Source organism: Aquila chrysaetos, chromosome 1, assembly GCF_900496995.4.
Source record: "Aquila chrysaetos chrysaetos chromosome 1, bAquChr1.4, whole genome shotgun sequence".
NCBI classification, from domain to species: Eukaryota; Metazoa; Chordata; class Aves; order Accipitriformes; family Accipitridae; genus Aquila; species Aquila chrysaetos.
The window spans coordinates 22,582,576-22,594,874 of NC_044004.1; the positions used below are offsets into that span (position 1 = coordinate 22,582,576).

Genomic DNA, 12,299 nt, shown 5'->3' on the forward strand with positions numbered 1-12,299 from the left:
CCATCGCGATGAGAGAGAGACATTTCACTACATTCGTCTGCATGCATCTTTATTCAAAATAACCATTTAAAAAGAGGAATGCACACACGCACACACAGAACCCGCAACAACTTGTTTTCCCACATGTGTTCTCAGGGTGAGAGAGAGCAGCTGGATTCCTGCCTCCCCCTCGCTGCGCACACGCACACACACACACACGCACACGCACACGCACACGCACACACACACACACACACATGCACACACTCGACGCTTCTCTTCCCACTGGCTGCCCCATGCTCGCCTGAGCCCTCCCTCTCCCGACAGCCCCCCCGGAGTCTCTGTCTTTTCCCTCCGGGATCCGAGCAGAGAGGACAGGTACAGGAGCCAGGCATCACCCAGGGCGCAGGGGCAGGGGCACACAAAAGCCATAGGCGATTAAATGGCGCAAAGTCAAAAGGAGAGGCGAACTAGGGACGCTAGAATAAACAAAGTTGAGCGGAGAGCTTTAACATTAAAGTTTATTTCCCACTTACCCAGGTAGGTGACGCTACATTTTAGCAATCATCGAAGCAGCAAGTCTCTGTTCGGAAATAAATCTGTTACTTCTCTACATGTGTTTATTCTACTAACCCTCTCGCCCCCTTCCTGATCATCTTCTCCGAGGGATTTTTTTTTTTTTTTTTCCCCTTCCAGGAAACCCACAAACACGCTGAAAAGACACATTCAAATCATGGTAATGGGAAGAACAAGAACACAAAGACCAAAAGGCTCAAACAGCACTGGGAACAGGACGAAAGTCTGAGATCTAAGGCACCCCCCCTTCCTCCCCGGAGTTTTATGCAGTTACAGTGACTGCAGCTATTTCACAAAAGCACCGACACAACAGGGGAAGGTGGGAATCTGTGCGAAACGAGTTTTCTTACCAGCGTGATTCCGCAAAATGCAGAGCCCCGAACGTGCACCAGCTCTGCCTAAAAGAAAAGCGAATAAATATTTGCTTTAAAAATCGTTGCTCGGTTCGCAGTCTACAGCGGAGGTGGGGAGGGAAAGGGTAGGAGAGAATCACTACAGATCACTGGTTTAAGAAGGCAACAGCAGCAACACTCGGGCGTGTAACGAGGATCGGTTTTGAGGACTGAACTGGTGTTTTGCGATGAGCAGCTATCCCGCTTGCAGCAGTAGCAGCAGCAGAGACAGAGGGTAAGGCTGGGCTTTCTGGAGTGCAGCGCTTGACTCGTCCTCCCTCCTCCTCCTCCTCCTCCTCCCTCCCTCCCTCACTCTCGCTCGCTCTCTCTTTGCTCTCCCTCTTTCTCTCTCTCCCTCTCTCTTTCTGTGTTGTATGTAGCGCAGGCGGCTCTGCTGCTGCAGCGTCAGGGAAGAGCTACCGAGAGAGGCTTCAGCAGCTCCCACCACTTTGGGCAAACTTGCCGGTTTACTGCTTCTTTTTTTTTTTTTTTTTTCTTTCCGAGTGGGAAGCTTCTCAGTTGCCATTCAACATTTTAAAGCACAAGCCGCTCTGCCGTGAAAGCGCCTGATCCACACTTCTCTGAAAGACACAGGAGGGAATACACAATTGCAGATTTCACCCACCGTGGCGGTGCAGATCACAGGAAACAACTGACTGATATAATTTTATTTGCAAATAGAACTCTGTTTTGGGGTTTTTTTTTTGGTTTTTTTTTTTTTTTTTAATCGCGTCGCGGCTCTTTTCCCCTCCCCTTTGCCATTCTGCTTATATGGATGTAATTCAGAATCTGTGTTAATTCACGTGGGGGATCCAGTTACATCTTGTTCCGCTCCGGGTATATTTACGAGAGACCAATAATCGCCTTTGGACACATAGTTTTGTTGCTAACCTTTGAACTGAAAGGATCAAGTTCAGATCTGGTTACCTGCATTGGGACGGGAAGGAAGAGGAGAGAGAGAGAGGGAGAGAGAGAGAGGGAGAGAGAGACTGCAATCTCATTTGTGAATCGCTCTCAGTGCTGCAGATCCAGATTGCTATAACACATGCAGTGCAAATGCAGGTAAGGCACACACACAAACTGCGGATGCAAAAACAAACTTGGGACTGTTGTGTGTGTATGTTCATATCTACAGCCTTGCAAATTCTGGGCAAACGGCTTCTGCAGTTTCTGTATCGTTGCTTTGTGACTAATGACCTTGCGCAGAGTTGTTAAAAAAAAATTCGCTCCGGAGAAAGAGCTGAACATTTTAGGCGATCTCTGAAGATGGATTTGGGTGCTTTTCTGCCAACCAAAGGGGATATTCTGTGGACTGCTCTGTAATACGGAGGGTTCTTCTCCTATCAACTGTGCAGCTACCGACATTATTGGGATTTTTATTTTTTTCTTTACCTTTTTAAATTATTTTTTTTAAAGAACTGCCCATTGCTAAGAGGATTTGGAGTTTTTCCGGACACAAGCCCTTTGAATAAAGCGAATCACATTTTTTTTTTTCCCCCTTGTGTGTGCAGAGAGGGGGAAGAATAAAGCTAATGCCTTGGTCGTAAACGGCTGAAAGAGAGAGAGGCAGAGAGAGAGAGAGAGAGAGAGAGAGTGTGAATTGTAGTTAACTCTAGTGTCGAAGAAGACGACCTGGGGGGGCTTCAAATCGCACGGTGCTGCTCCTGCTTTTATTGCAAACCTCGCAAAGTGATTACAGTAAAATCAGACAGGAGGAGGAGAAGGGGGAGGAGGAGGAAAATCCCATCCTATCTACCGAGATGAATCTTTAAAAAGCAAAATACACTGTCCCGTGAACTGTAAGTATATCGCAACTGGAAGGCAGGGAGAGCAGCAGAGGAGCCAGCGGCAGGGTTTTGACCACCAATTGCACCAGCCATGAGACAATAAGTTTCCAGGAACAGAAGGATTTTATAATTAATCGCCCGGACGCTCAGCCGCTCTGTTGGCTTACCGGGGGAGTTTACCGGGGGGGGCAGGTGGGAGTGAGGGGGGGGGGGGTCGGTGCGAGGAAGATGAGGAAGATGCGGACTCTACTTGGCTTTGTGCATTGCTGCTGCTGCTGCTGCTGCTTCTTGCTCCTCCTGCCTCCGCCGCTCTGGGTCAGCCTGGCAGCGGCCAAGCAGCTCCTGAGGTACCGGCTGGCCGAGGAGGGACCCGCCGACATCCGCATCGGCAACGTGGCTTCCGACCTGGGAATCGTGACGGGCTCCGGAGAGGTGACATTCAGCCTGGAATCGGGCTCCGACTATCTCAAGATCGATAACATGACCGGGGAGCTGAGCACCACGGAGCGGCGCATCGACCGCGAGAAGCTGCCGCAGTGCCAGATGATCTTCGACGAGAACGAGTGCTTCCTGGACTTCGAGGTGTCGGTCATCGGCCCCTCGCAGAGCTGGGTGGACCTCTTCGAGGGCCGGGTCATCATCCTGGACATCAACGACAACACCCCCACCTTCCCTTCCCCTGTCCTCACGCTCACCGTGGAGGAGAACCGGCCCGTGGGGACCCTCTACCTGCTCCCCACCGCCACCGACAGGGACTTCGGCCGCAACGGCATCGAGCGCTACGAGCTGCTGCAAGAGCCCGGCGGGGACGGCGGCCGCCGCGGCGGCGGCGGCGGCGCGGGGGGGGGCGGGCTCGGCCGCGGCCGCGGCCGCCTCCGAGAGCGCCCTCTACCCCGGCGGCAGCAAGCGGCGGCAGGAGGCGGAGGCGGCGGCCCGCAGCAGCGTCTTCGAGCTGCAGGTGGCCGACACCCTCGACGGGGAGAAGCAGCCGCAGCTGATCGTCAAGGGCGCTCTGGACCGGGAGCAGCGGGACTCCTACGAGCTCAGCCTCCGCGTGCGGGACGGCGGCGACCCGGCGCGCTCCTCGCAGGCTATCCTGAGGGTGCTGATCACCGACGTGAACGACAACAGCCCCCGCTTCGAGAAGAGCGTCTACGAGGCGGACCTGGCGGAGAACAGCAGCCCCGGGACCCCCATCCTGCAGCTGCGAGCCGCCGACCTGGACGTGGGGGTGAACGGGCAGATCGAGTACGTCTTCGGGGCGGCCACCGAGTCTGTCAGGCGCCTGCTGCGGCTGGACGAGACCTCCGGCTGGCTCAGCGTCTTGCACCGCATCGACCGGGAGGAGGTGAACCAGCTTCGTTTCACCGTCATGGCCCGAGATCGGGGCCAGCCCCCCAAGACGGACAAGGCCACGGTCGTGCTGAACATCCGCGACGAGAACGACAACGTGCCCACCATCGACATCCGGAAGATCGGGCGCATTCCGCTCCGGGACGGGGTGGCTAGCGTGGCTGAGGACGTGCTGGTGGATACCCCCATCGCCCTAGTGCAGGTGTCGGACCGGGACCAAGGTGAAAACGGCGTGGTGACCTGCACCGTGGTGGGCGACGTGCCCTTCCAGCTCAAGCCGGCCAGCGAGGGCGAAGGGGAGCCGCAGAACAAGCGCAAGTATTTCCTCCACACCTCGGCCCCTCTGGACTATGAGGCTGTCCGCGACTACAACGTGGTGATTGTGGCTGTGGACTCGGGCAGCCCCAGCTTGTCCAGCAACAACTCCTTGCTGGTGCGGGTCGGCGACACTAATGACAACCCTCCCGTGTTCAGCCAGGCCGTGCTGGAAGTCTCCTTCCCAGAGAACAACTTGCCTGGCGAGAGGGTGGCCACGGTGGTCGCCACGGATGCGGACAGTGGCAAGAACGCAGAGATCACCTACTCCCTGGAGGCCTCGCCCCTCTCTTCAGAGGCGCCGGGCGGCATCTTCAGCATCGACCCTGACTCCGGGGACGTGTCGGTGCAGGCGGTGCTGGACCGCGAGCAACGTGACACCTATGAGTTCCAGGTGACAGCCCGGGACAAGGGGGTGCCGTCACTGCAGGGCTCCACCACGGTGGTGGTGCGCGTAGCGGATCGCAACGACAACGAGCCACGCTTCATGCAGGACGTGTTCACTTTCTACGTGAAGGAGAACCTACAGCCCAACAGCCCCGTGGGCATGGTGACCGTGATGGACTTTGACAAGGGCCGCAACGCCGAGCTCAGCCTCTCCATCCAGCCTGGTGACCACGATCAGGCAGCCGGCATCTTCTCCATCGAGAATGACACCGGAACTATTTTTTCCACCGTCTCTTTCGACCGGGAGCAGCAGACGAGCTACACTTTTAAGGTGAAGGCAGTGGATGGAGGCGAGCCGCCACGCTCTGCCACCGCCACTGTGTCCCTCTTTGTGATGGATGAAAACGACAATGCGCCCACGGTCACCTTCCCCAGCAACAGTTCCTACACTGTGCTGCCACCCTCCAGCAACATGCGCACCGTGGTGGCCACAGTGGTGGCCACCGATGCTGACACTGGTCTCAATGCCGACCTCAACTACAGCATCGTCGGGGGCAACCCCTTCAAACTCTTCGAGATCGACCCGGCCAGTGGTGTGGTGTCGCTGGTGGGCAAGCTGGCCCCCAAGCACTACGGCCTGCACCGCCTCGTGGTGCAGGTGAATGACAGCGGGCAGCCGCCCCAGTCCACCACTGCCCTGCTCCACGTCTTCGTCAATGAGAGCCTGTCCAATGCCACCGTGGTGGAGAGCCAGGTGGCCCGCAGCCTCCACACGCCCCTAGCCCAGGACATCGCCGGTGACCCCAGCTACGAGCTGAGCAAGCAGCGGCTTAGCATAGTCATCGGCGTGGTGGCTGGCATCATGACTGTCATCCTCCTCATCCTGGTGGTAGTCATGGCCCGCTACTGCCGCTCCAAGGGCAAACACGGCTATGAGGCCGGCAAGAAGGACCACGAGGACTTCTTCACCCCGCAGCAGCACGACAAGGCCAAGAAGCCCAAGAAGGACAAGAAAGGCAAGAAGGGCAAGCAGCCCCTCTACAGCAGCATCGTCACCGTCGAGGCTTCCAAGCCCAACGGGCAGCGCTACGACAGCGTCAACGAGAAGCTCTCCGACAGCCCTGGCATGGGGCGGTACCGTTCGGTCAATGGCGGCCCGGGCAGCCCCGACCTGGCCAGGCACTACAAGTCCAGCTCGCCGCTGCCCACTGTCCAGCTGCACCCGCAGTCCCCCACCGCCGGCAAAAAGCACCAGGCCGTGCAGGACCTGCCCCCAGCCAACACCTTCGTGGGCGCCGGCGACAACATCTCCATTGGGTCGGACCACTGCTCCGAGTACAGCTGCCAGGCCAGCAGCAAGTACAGCAAACAGGTAAGAGCGCCGCGGCCCGCGCACGGCCCCGCGGAGCCCCCGACACCCCTGCACACACACGCACACCCACGCAGACACGCACCCCCACGCACACACCCCCACAGCGGGTGAGGGAGCGGCGGTGCCCGCCTCCCCCCGCCTCCCACACCGGCACAAGCAGACACGACTGTCAGGTTCAGTGACCCGTTCAGCCCGGTATCTCCGCCCCCCCCCCCCCCGTCGGCAGTCAGGCGCCCGGACCCGCACGCAGCACGCAGGAAGGAGAGTCAGAGATCTTTATTATTATTATCGGGATTATCATCATTCCCTCCGCTTTCCAGATCCGGCAGCCAACCGGCCCGTCCGTACAGCCGCACCGACGGGGGCGCCGGCGGGACCGCGGACCGCCCCCCCTCGGACCCGACCCCCCCCCGCAGGCGCAGCGGCAGCCGGCCGCGGGGGCGGGGGGCGGCGGGCCGGGGACTCGGTCGCCAGCCCAGGCAGCGAGCTGTAAGGCAACCCGAGATGCCTTTATGAGCCGCAGGCCAATCCCGGCCGTTGGGGGGGGGGGGGGGGGTCAGGAACCCCCACGCAGGGGGGCCGCGGTCCCCCGTCCGCCCCCACGGTCCTGCCGCCCCCCACCCCCGGCCCCGCCTTCAGCGGCCGGTCCCGCTCGCAGCGGGCGCTTCCCCCGCCGTGATGCTTTCCCAGCCTCAGAGCGAGAGAGCTCCGGCTAAGGAGGAAAGTTTCGCCTCGGTAGCCAGGTGTTTTGGGGAAGGGGGGTTGCTGCCCGCCTGACGCTTCCTAAAGCTCTGGGTGAGAGGGGATTTGCAGCCGCCGCGCTGAAGCGTTAACGGCTGTAATTACCACGGCGCTCATTAGGACCAAAATGCTTAAATAGTCTACAAAGCCTGTCTGCGGTCTAACTCACACCGCAGAGATTGCACTCCTTGCAGCAGCTGCTATGAATACACATAAATGTTAGTGAGCTTAGAATGGCACCCCGGTATGTTTCCGCTGCCCTCCCTCCCCCGCCTTGTATATCACATGAAATTCATTCATTCAAGCTGAGAGGCCCTGATTTGCCAGCCCAGCTGCTGCACAGCTCTGTCTGCAGCGAGCGGGACTGCCGTGAGCCCTCCGAGAGCGAGGTGCGCCTTCGGGAGCGCCGCGATTGACCGGCGCTGATCGCGGCCGCCTTGGCGGAGGTGGGTTCAGGGAAGCTCCCAGAGCCTAAACCCGGTGGTGGCAGGGACTTCTTTACAGTCCTTGAAATAGAATAGGGGTAGCACAGGGGGGAATCAAGCTCGTAAGCGAAAGCCTTTGTTTTGTTTATTTTACAAGACACATATGTAGCCTGAACAGAGGTCACTTTTCTTTGGGGGATAGTAAAATGAGATACTTAACACCTGGCGATTTCCATTACATCTTTCCATGTAAGATAATATTCTGAATGTTTCCTCAGCTACAGTGCACATTACACAAGAACCTAGGGATAAATGAATACTGAGTCACGTAAATACAGAGCCAAGTCTGGAACAGGGAAATTCTGACTAGTTTGACAAAACCGCTTTCTTTTCGACTTATTAACATGCAAATATGGTACACTATGACTTTTTTTTTTATGCTTTGAAACGTCTGCTAGTCTACTACAATTGAAGTTTTACAATGTGTTGCCAGTTTTTGCATTCTGCACAGAAATACTTAAAATACTGTAAAAGAAAATGAATTGTATGAGCCACTCAGTCCTCCCAGATCACCAAAAAGAGTGTGATTGATGAACTACCTGCCAGTATTTTTGTGTATATTGTTTTATAAGTGATACAGATTTATAGAACGCTTGACACAGTAGTTTCTGGGTGATACATTTCATTAACTCTCTCCTGGAGAGTACATTACAATTTCAGTTTGAAAATAGTCTGTATAAAATACAAAGTGCTAAGAAAGTTCCTAAGCTTCCATCTACTAAGGCTTATTAAGCACATAGCAGATTATGCCATTTTAGTGAACACTGGAGTAACAAAATAGCAGTGGAACATACGCTAATCAGATACTACTTCTTTCTTGCTGTTGCAATTCATCTAAACATATGAATTATAAACTGTCAAAGTGTAAGTTATTTTCAGTGTAAAGAATGACTTGCATGCTAAGTGTAGGAATGGTGAAGGATTACACCATACAAATTACTACTTTGCTTGATAAGAAACCCCCAAACTTATTTAAGATTATGTTGCAGAAATATGTTTTGAATTACTTAACATTTTTGAAGGATTTATTTTGATATGCAATACATTAGAAGAATTCTTAGTAGAAGAAAATGGCTTTATTACACTTTTACTTGCAACAACCAAACTGAAAGAATTACTTGCTGAATTGCTCTGTTATTTATCTAGTTTGTTACAAAACCAGTTTCTCAGTGCCGATAGTCTTCCTGTGCTAAATATTTAGTTTGTTACAAAGGTTATTTTACCTGAGTAGTTCATAGTCAATATTCTAATGCCTTGTCTTTTTAAATATGCAGAAAGTATTTGCACCCTTGAAAAGCATGCACGTAAGTTAAGGAAAGTGGCCAAGAAAACAGCAAAGGTAGTGCTAAATAACAGACTCTACAGGAGAGGCTACCAGGCACAAAACTTCTGTTACCACTTTCCTATGGGTACTTGCCAAGTTGTTGCTGAGTGACATTTGTATAGTTTTGTTCATGCTTTTGCATAGTAGTGGGGACATTAAGACTTATTTTCATAAACAATATGTAGACTTTTCACATCTCAGACATTGACAGTGGAGCATTTCTCAGTTTATCAGGCAAAACACATGAGGATTTTGAACACCCAAACGACGTGCAGCTCTTGCTCAGCACATTGTTTAGAGAGAAATGCGAAGCAGTTGAGATACAGGGTTCTGATGTGGTGTACATCAGATTGTTACATAGTTCAGCGGCACATGTGAAATAGAACCAGTGGCATATTAACGCGACCATGATAGGGAGACTGGTTGAAATCTCTAAGGCTGCCTTTATTTACTCATCAGCAGTTCCCTTTGTTCTAAGGAGACATTAGAAGGTGTATAAAGTTTTAGAACAAATAAGCGGACACAGCAGAACATACCTGCTCTAAGTTACTGGAGATGAGAGCAATACTAATTTCCCATTAGTGTAATTAGAATTGGTAATTGATACTTTCGTATATCTACAATATAGCAGTCAGGAAATAAAGTCTCTACTTACGTGACCGACTGGTGTACCCTAGTGAATGCAAGTTGTTTTTGTTCTGATTATTTGATACTTCCTTTTAAAGGTAATGGATGGAATTTCTTATATGAGTTCCCAAATACATCTTGTTTGACACAGTACTGTATAGGAGAACTTCAGCGGAGAAAACTATAAGCCATTTGTAAATCTCCTCCTTCTTGACATCAGGTGGTTTATAAAAAGTTTAAAACTAAATTCTGTATTCAGTAGTCTTCTGACATTTCACCGTCACTTTTTTAGAAGATCTTTCACAAGTTTAACTCCTATTCTTGTCTCATTTAGCATGGTATTACTCCGAAATATTCTTTTAGGCTCCCATTTATTAATTCTCTCCTATTCAGTAAAGGACTAACACATAACCGCTCAATGGCAAACAGATGTTTAAATCACTTAGTACTCCATAGGTCTTAATCACTTGCCGAAAGTTAAAGCTACACAGAAGTGTTTTGCTGAATGGGGAAGAGTTTAAGCAAGTGTTTTTCTGGATCACAGATTTAAAATCTGAACCCTCCAGGTGCTGCACATTGCCTGTGAGGAGCCTGAATAATACTAACTTCCAGCAAAGACAGCCAAAGATAAGGAAAGCTCAGTGCCTAAGAGGAATAATTTAGCAGCTTGGAGGGTTGCATCCTTAATCATAATTCTAATCATAGATTTTAATTGTAAATAATTGTTTATTTTCTCATGTTAGTTACAGATATATCTTTATAATATATGCTGTTTTTTTCACTTTGTTTCACAGTGCAAAATAGTGGCATATGAGCAGGTTTATTTCACTGAAACTTTTAATCACAAATATGAAATTAGCATGTTAACAACAACTGCTTGAAGAACAGGCCTTTTAAACCCTGTTTATATGTTTACATTTTTGGGCCATCATGTTGTCTTGGTTTCTTTTTCACTGGTTCTGCTCAACAAACAATGATTATTGGCTACTTAGAACACTGCAGTTGTGGTGGTGTTGGTTTTTTTGTTTTTGTTTTTGTTTTTTTTTTTTTAAAGATATTGGTCACTTCTGGTAGTGTTAGCAGAACCAGTACAGGAATTTCTGAGCAGCATTATTTCTTCACTTGGGGTATTTGCTTCCTGGCCAATTCTGTAATCCTTTATGAATTATCCTTATGCCTTTTCTCCTTGGAAATGTAGTGTTTAGTGAAGAAAAATGTTTATGATACCAGTGTGTCCTGACACACCAGTCAAAACTAGATGCATTTCCTGTAAAGTCTTATTTCCATGAAAGTGAAATATGTAGAAATTAATTTCTGAGAAAATTCTTTGTACGGTAGCCAGTTAATTTGTTTCATAACATTTCAAACATTAATCAGTCTGTTGCAATGTAGAAGCATTTTGACTAGTTGGTTATCATGTATGTGAATTGTATCTATAAACTAAATGGGTCAATTTCCTCATAAATATGTACATATAACCAGCAGACTTAATAGGACCCAAAATTCATCCATCAAGGGAGCAATCAGTTTAACCATGCAGGAAAGCATAATCTTTTTTTCTTGCTTATGTACAGACACACACATACACACAGGCGCTTATCTCAAAGACTGCTTTTTATAATCACAAAGCAACTCTCAAGAATAAAGTTTTTCACAACTAAGCAAATGTTCTACAGTATAATAATCGTAAAAATAACAATGTTATGGTAGCACTAAGTGCAACATAGAGAAAAAAATGGGAACATTGTCATTAAGTATAAACATTTACTTTGGCGACTTCTTTCATACATTAATACTGTTTGGTGCAAAGTGTACAGAAGTATATTTCAAATTTTCTGTTCTCAATTTGCATTATATTAAATACTTTACAATTAGTTTTTAAAAGTGACCCACATTTGACCTTCAGTAACAAATTATCATGAAAGAGGGGCTAATTAAACATGAAATAGATGGATTGTTGATGCTTTAATTATCTTTATTTAACACAAAGTGTTCCACTGATAAGTGCAGTCTTTATTTTTTTCCTCTTCAGTAAAATCATCTTGTACAGTGTGCAAATGACTAAGTTACCACTGAATCATTCTGCACTCCCAGGAGATGTGCAGAGCCAAAAGGGACAGGATCTGAGTAAAGGAGGATTCATGCTCTGAATAAGTAAAGAACTGTACTATTATAGGCAAGGGGTAGCAAGAAACATCTTTAAAAGGATAGAGTCTGATTTATCAACTCAGACAGCTCTCTGGCATTGTACATACCGATATGAACCTGGGTTATAACCATGGTTAGCAGTTTGACTATTGCTGTGTCAGTCTTTGTACTGTAGCAGTGTATTTCTGAGTGTGTTTCTTCTTTCTTTCTCTCTTTTTTTTTTTTTTTTTTTTTTTTTTGAAGGTCAGTTGCCTTGTTTTCTAGTATTTGGGATACTTGCTAGTTTAACCAACTGTCAGTTGTGTTTCGGAGAAATACCTGTCCTGCAGCTGCAGGCACATTTTCCTATAAGGATTTTCTTTCAAGAAGGCTTATGTAGTTAGTGATCTGCTAGGCTACTTTGAAATGTAAAACTTATCAAATTGGTTTTGCATTAAAATACAAAAGAAAATCAACAGACTTCAGCAGTAGTTAACATTGTGCTTATGAGTCAATTAACTAGATCCTTCACAAGCACTGTGAACTCTTCCCTATATTTGCTGAACATTTTAGTATTTAATTACTAACCTTAACAGGACACATCATTTTCATTTTCATTGACTATATATACAGGAAATATTGATACAGACATATGAGCAATTCGGTACACTATTTAGCAGGCTGGTTTTCTAAGCAAGTCTGCTTCCAACAGATATCTAGAAACTGTTAAAGCTGCAAAACAATTTCCTTTTTTCAGTCTTACGCTGCATGTAATACGTTCCATGTAATTTTTGTTCTACATTTCTCCTTTTTTTAAATATTTATTACTTTTTG

At 49.0% G+C, this 12,299-nt stretch overlaps 1 protein-coding gene and 1 long non-coding RNA gene across 2 annotated transcripts in view; one reads left to right on the forward strand and one right to left on the reverse strand.

The window, feature by feature from the left end:
• Positions 1–486: 486 nt before the first annotated feature.
• LOC115336163 lies at positions 487–1,148 on the reverse strand. Its single transcript, XR_003921649.2, has 2 exons — positions 906–1,148; positions 487–562 (listed from the first exon to the last, which is right to left on the reverse strand). It is a non-coding gene; the product is annotated as an uncharacterized LOC115336163 (long non-coding RNA).
• A 1,814-nt stretch (positions 1,149–2,962) lies between these two features.
• PCDH7 (protocadherin 7) overlaps positions 2,963–12,299 on the forward strand; it is a 296,633-nt gene continuing 287,296 nt past the window's right edge. The window contains 2 exon segments of the mRNA XM_030002716.2: positions 2,963–3,591; positions 3,593–6,161. Of these exon segments, the coding sequence (XP_029858576.1) occupies positions 2,963–3,591; positions 3,593–6,161 (3,198 nt within the window).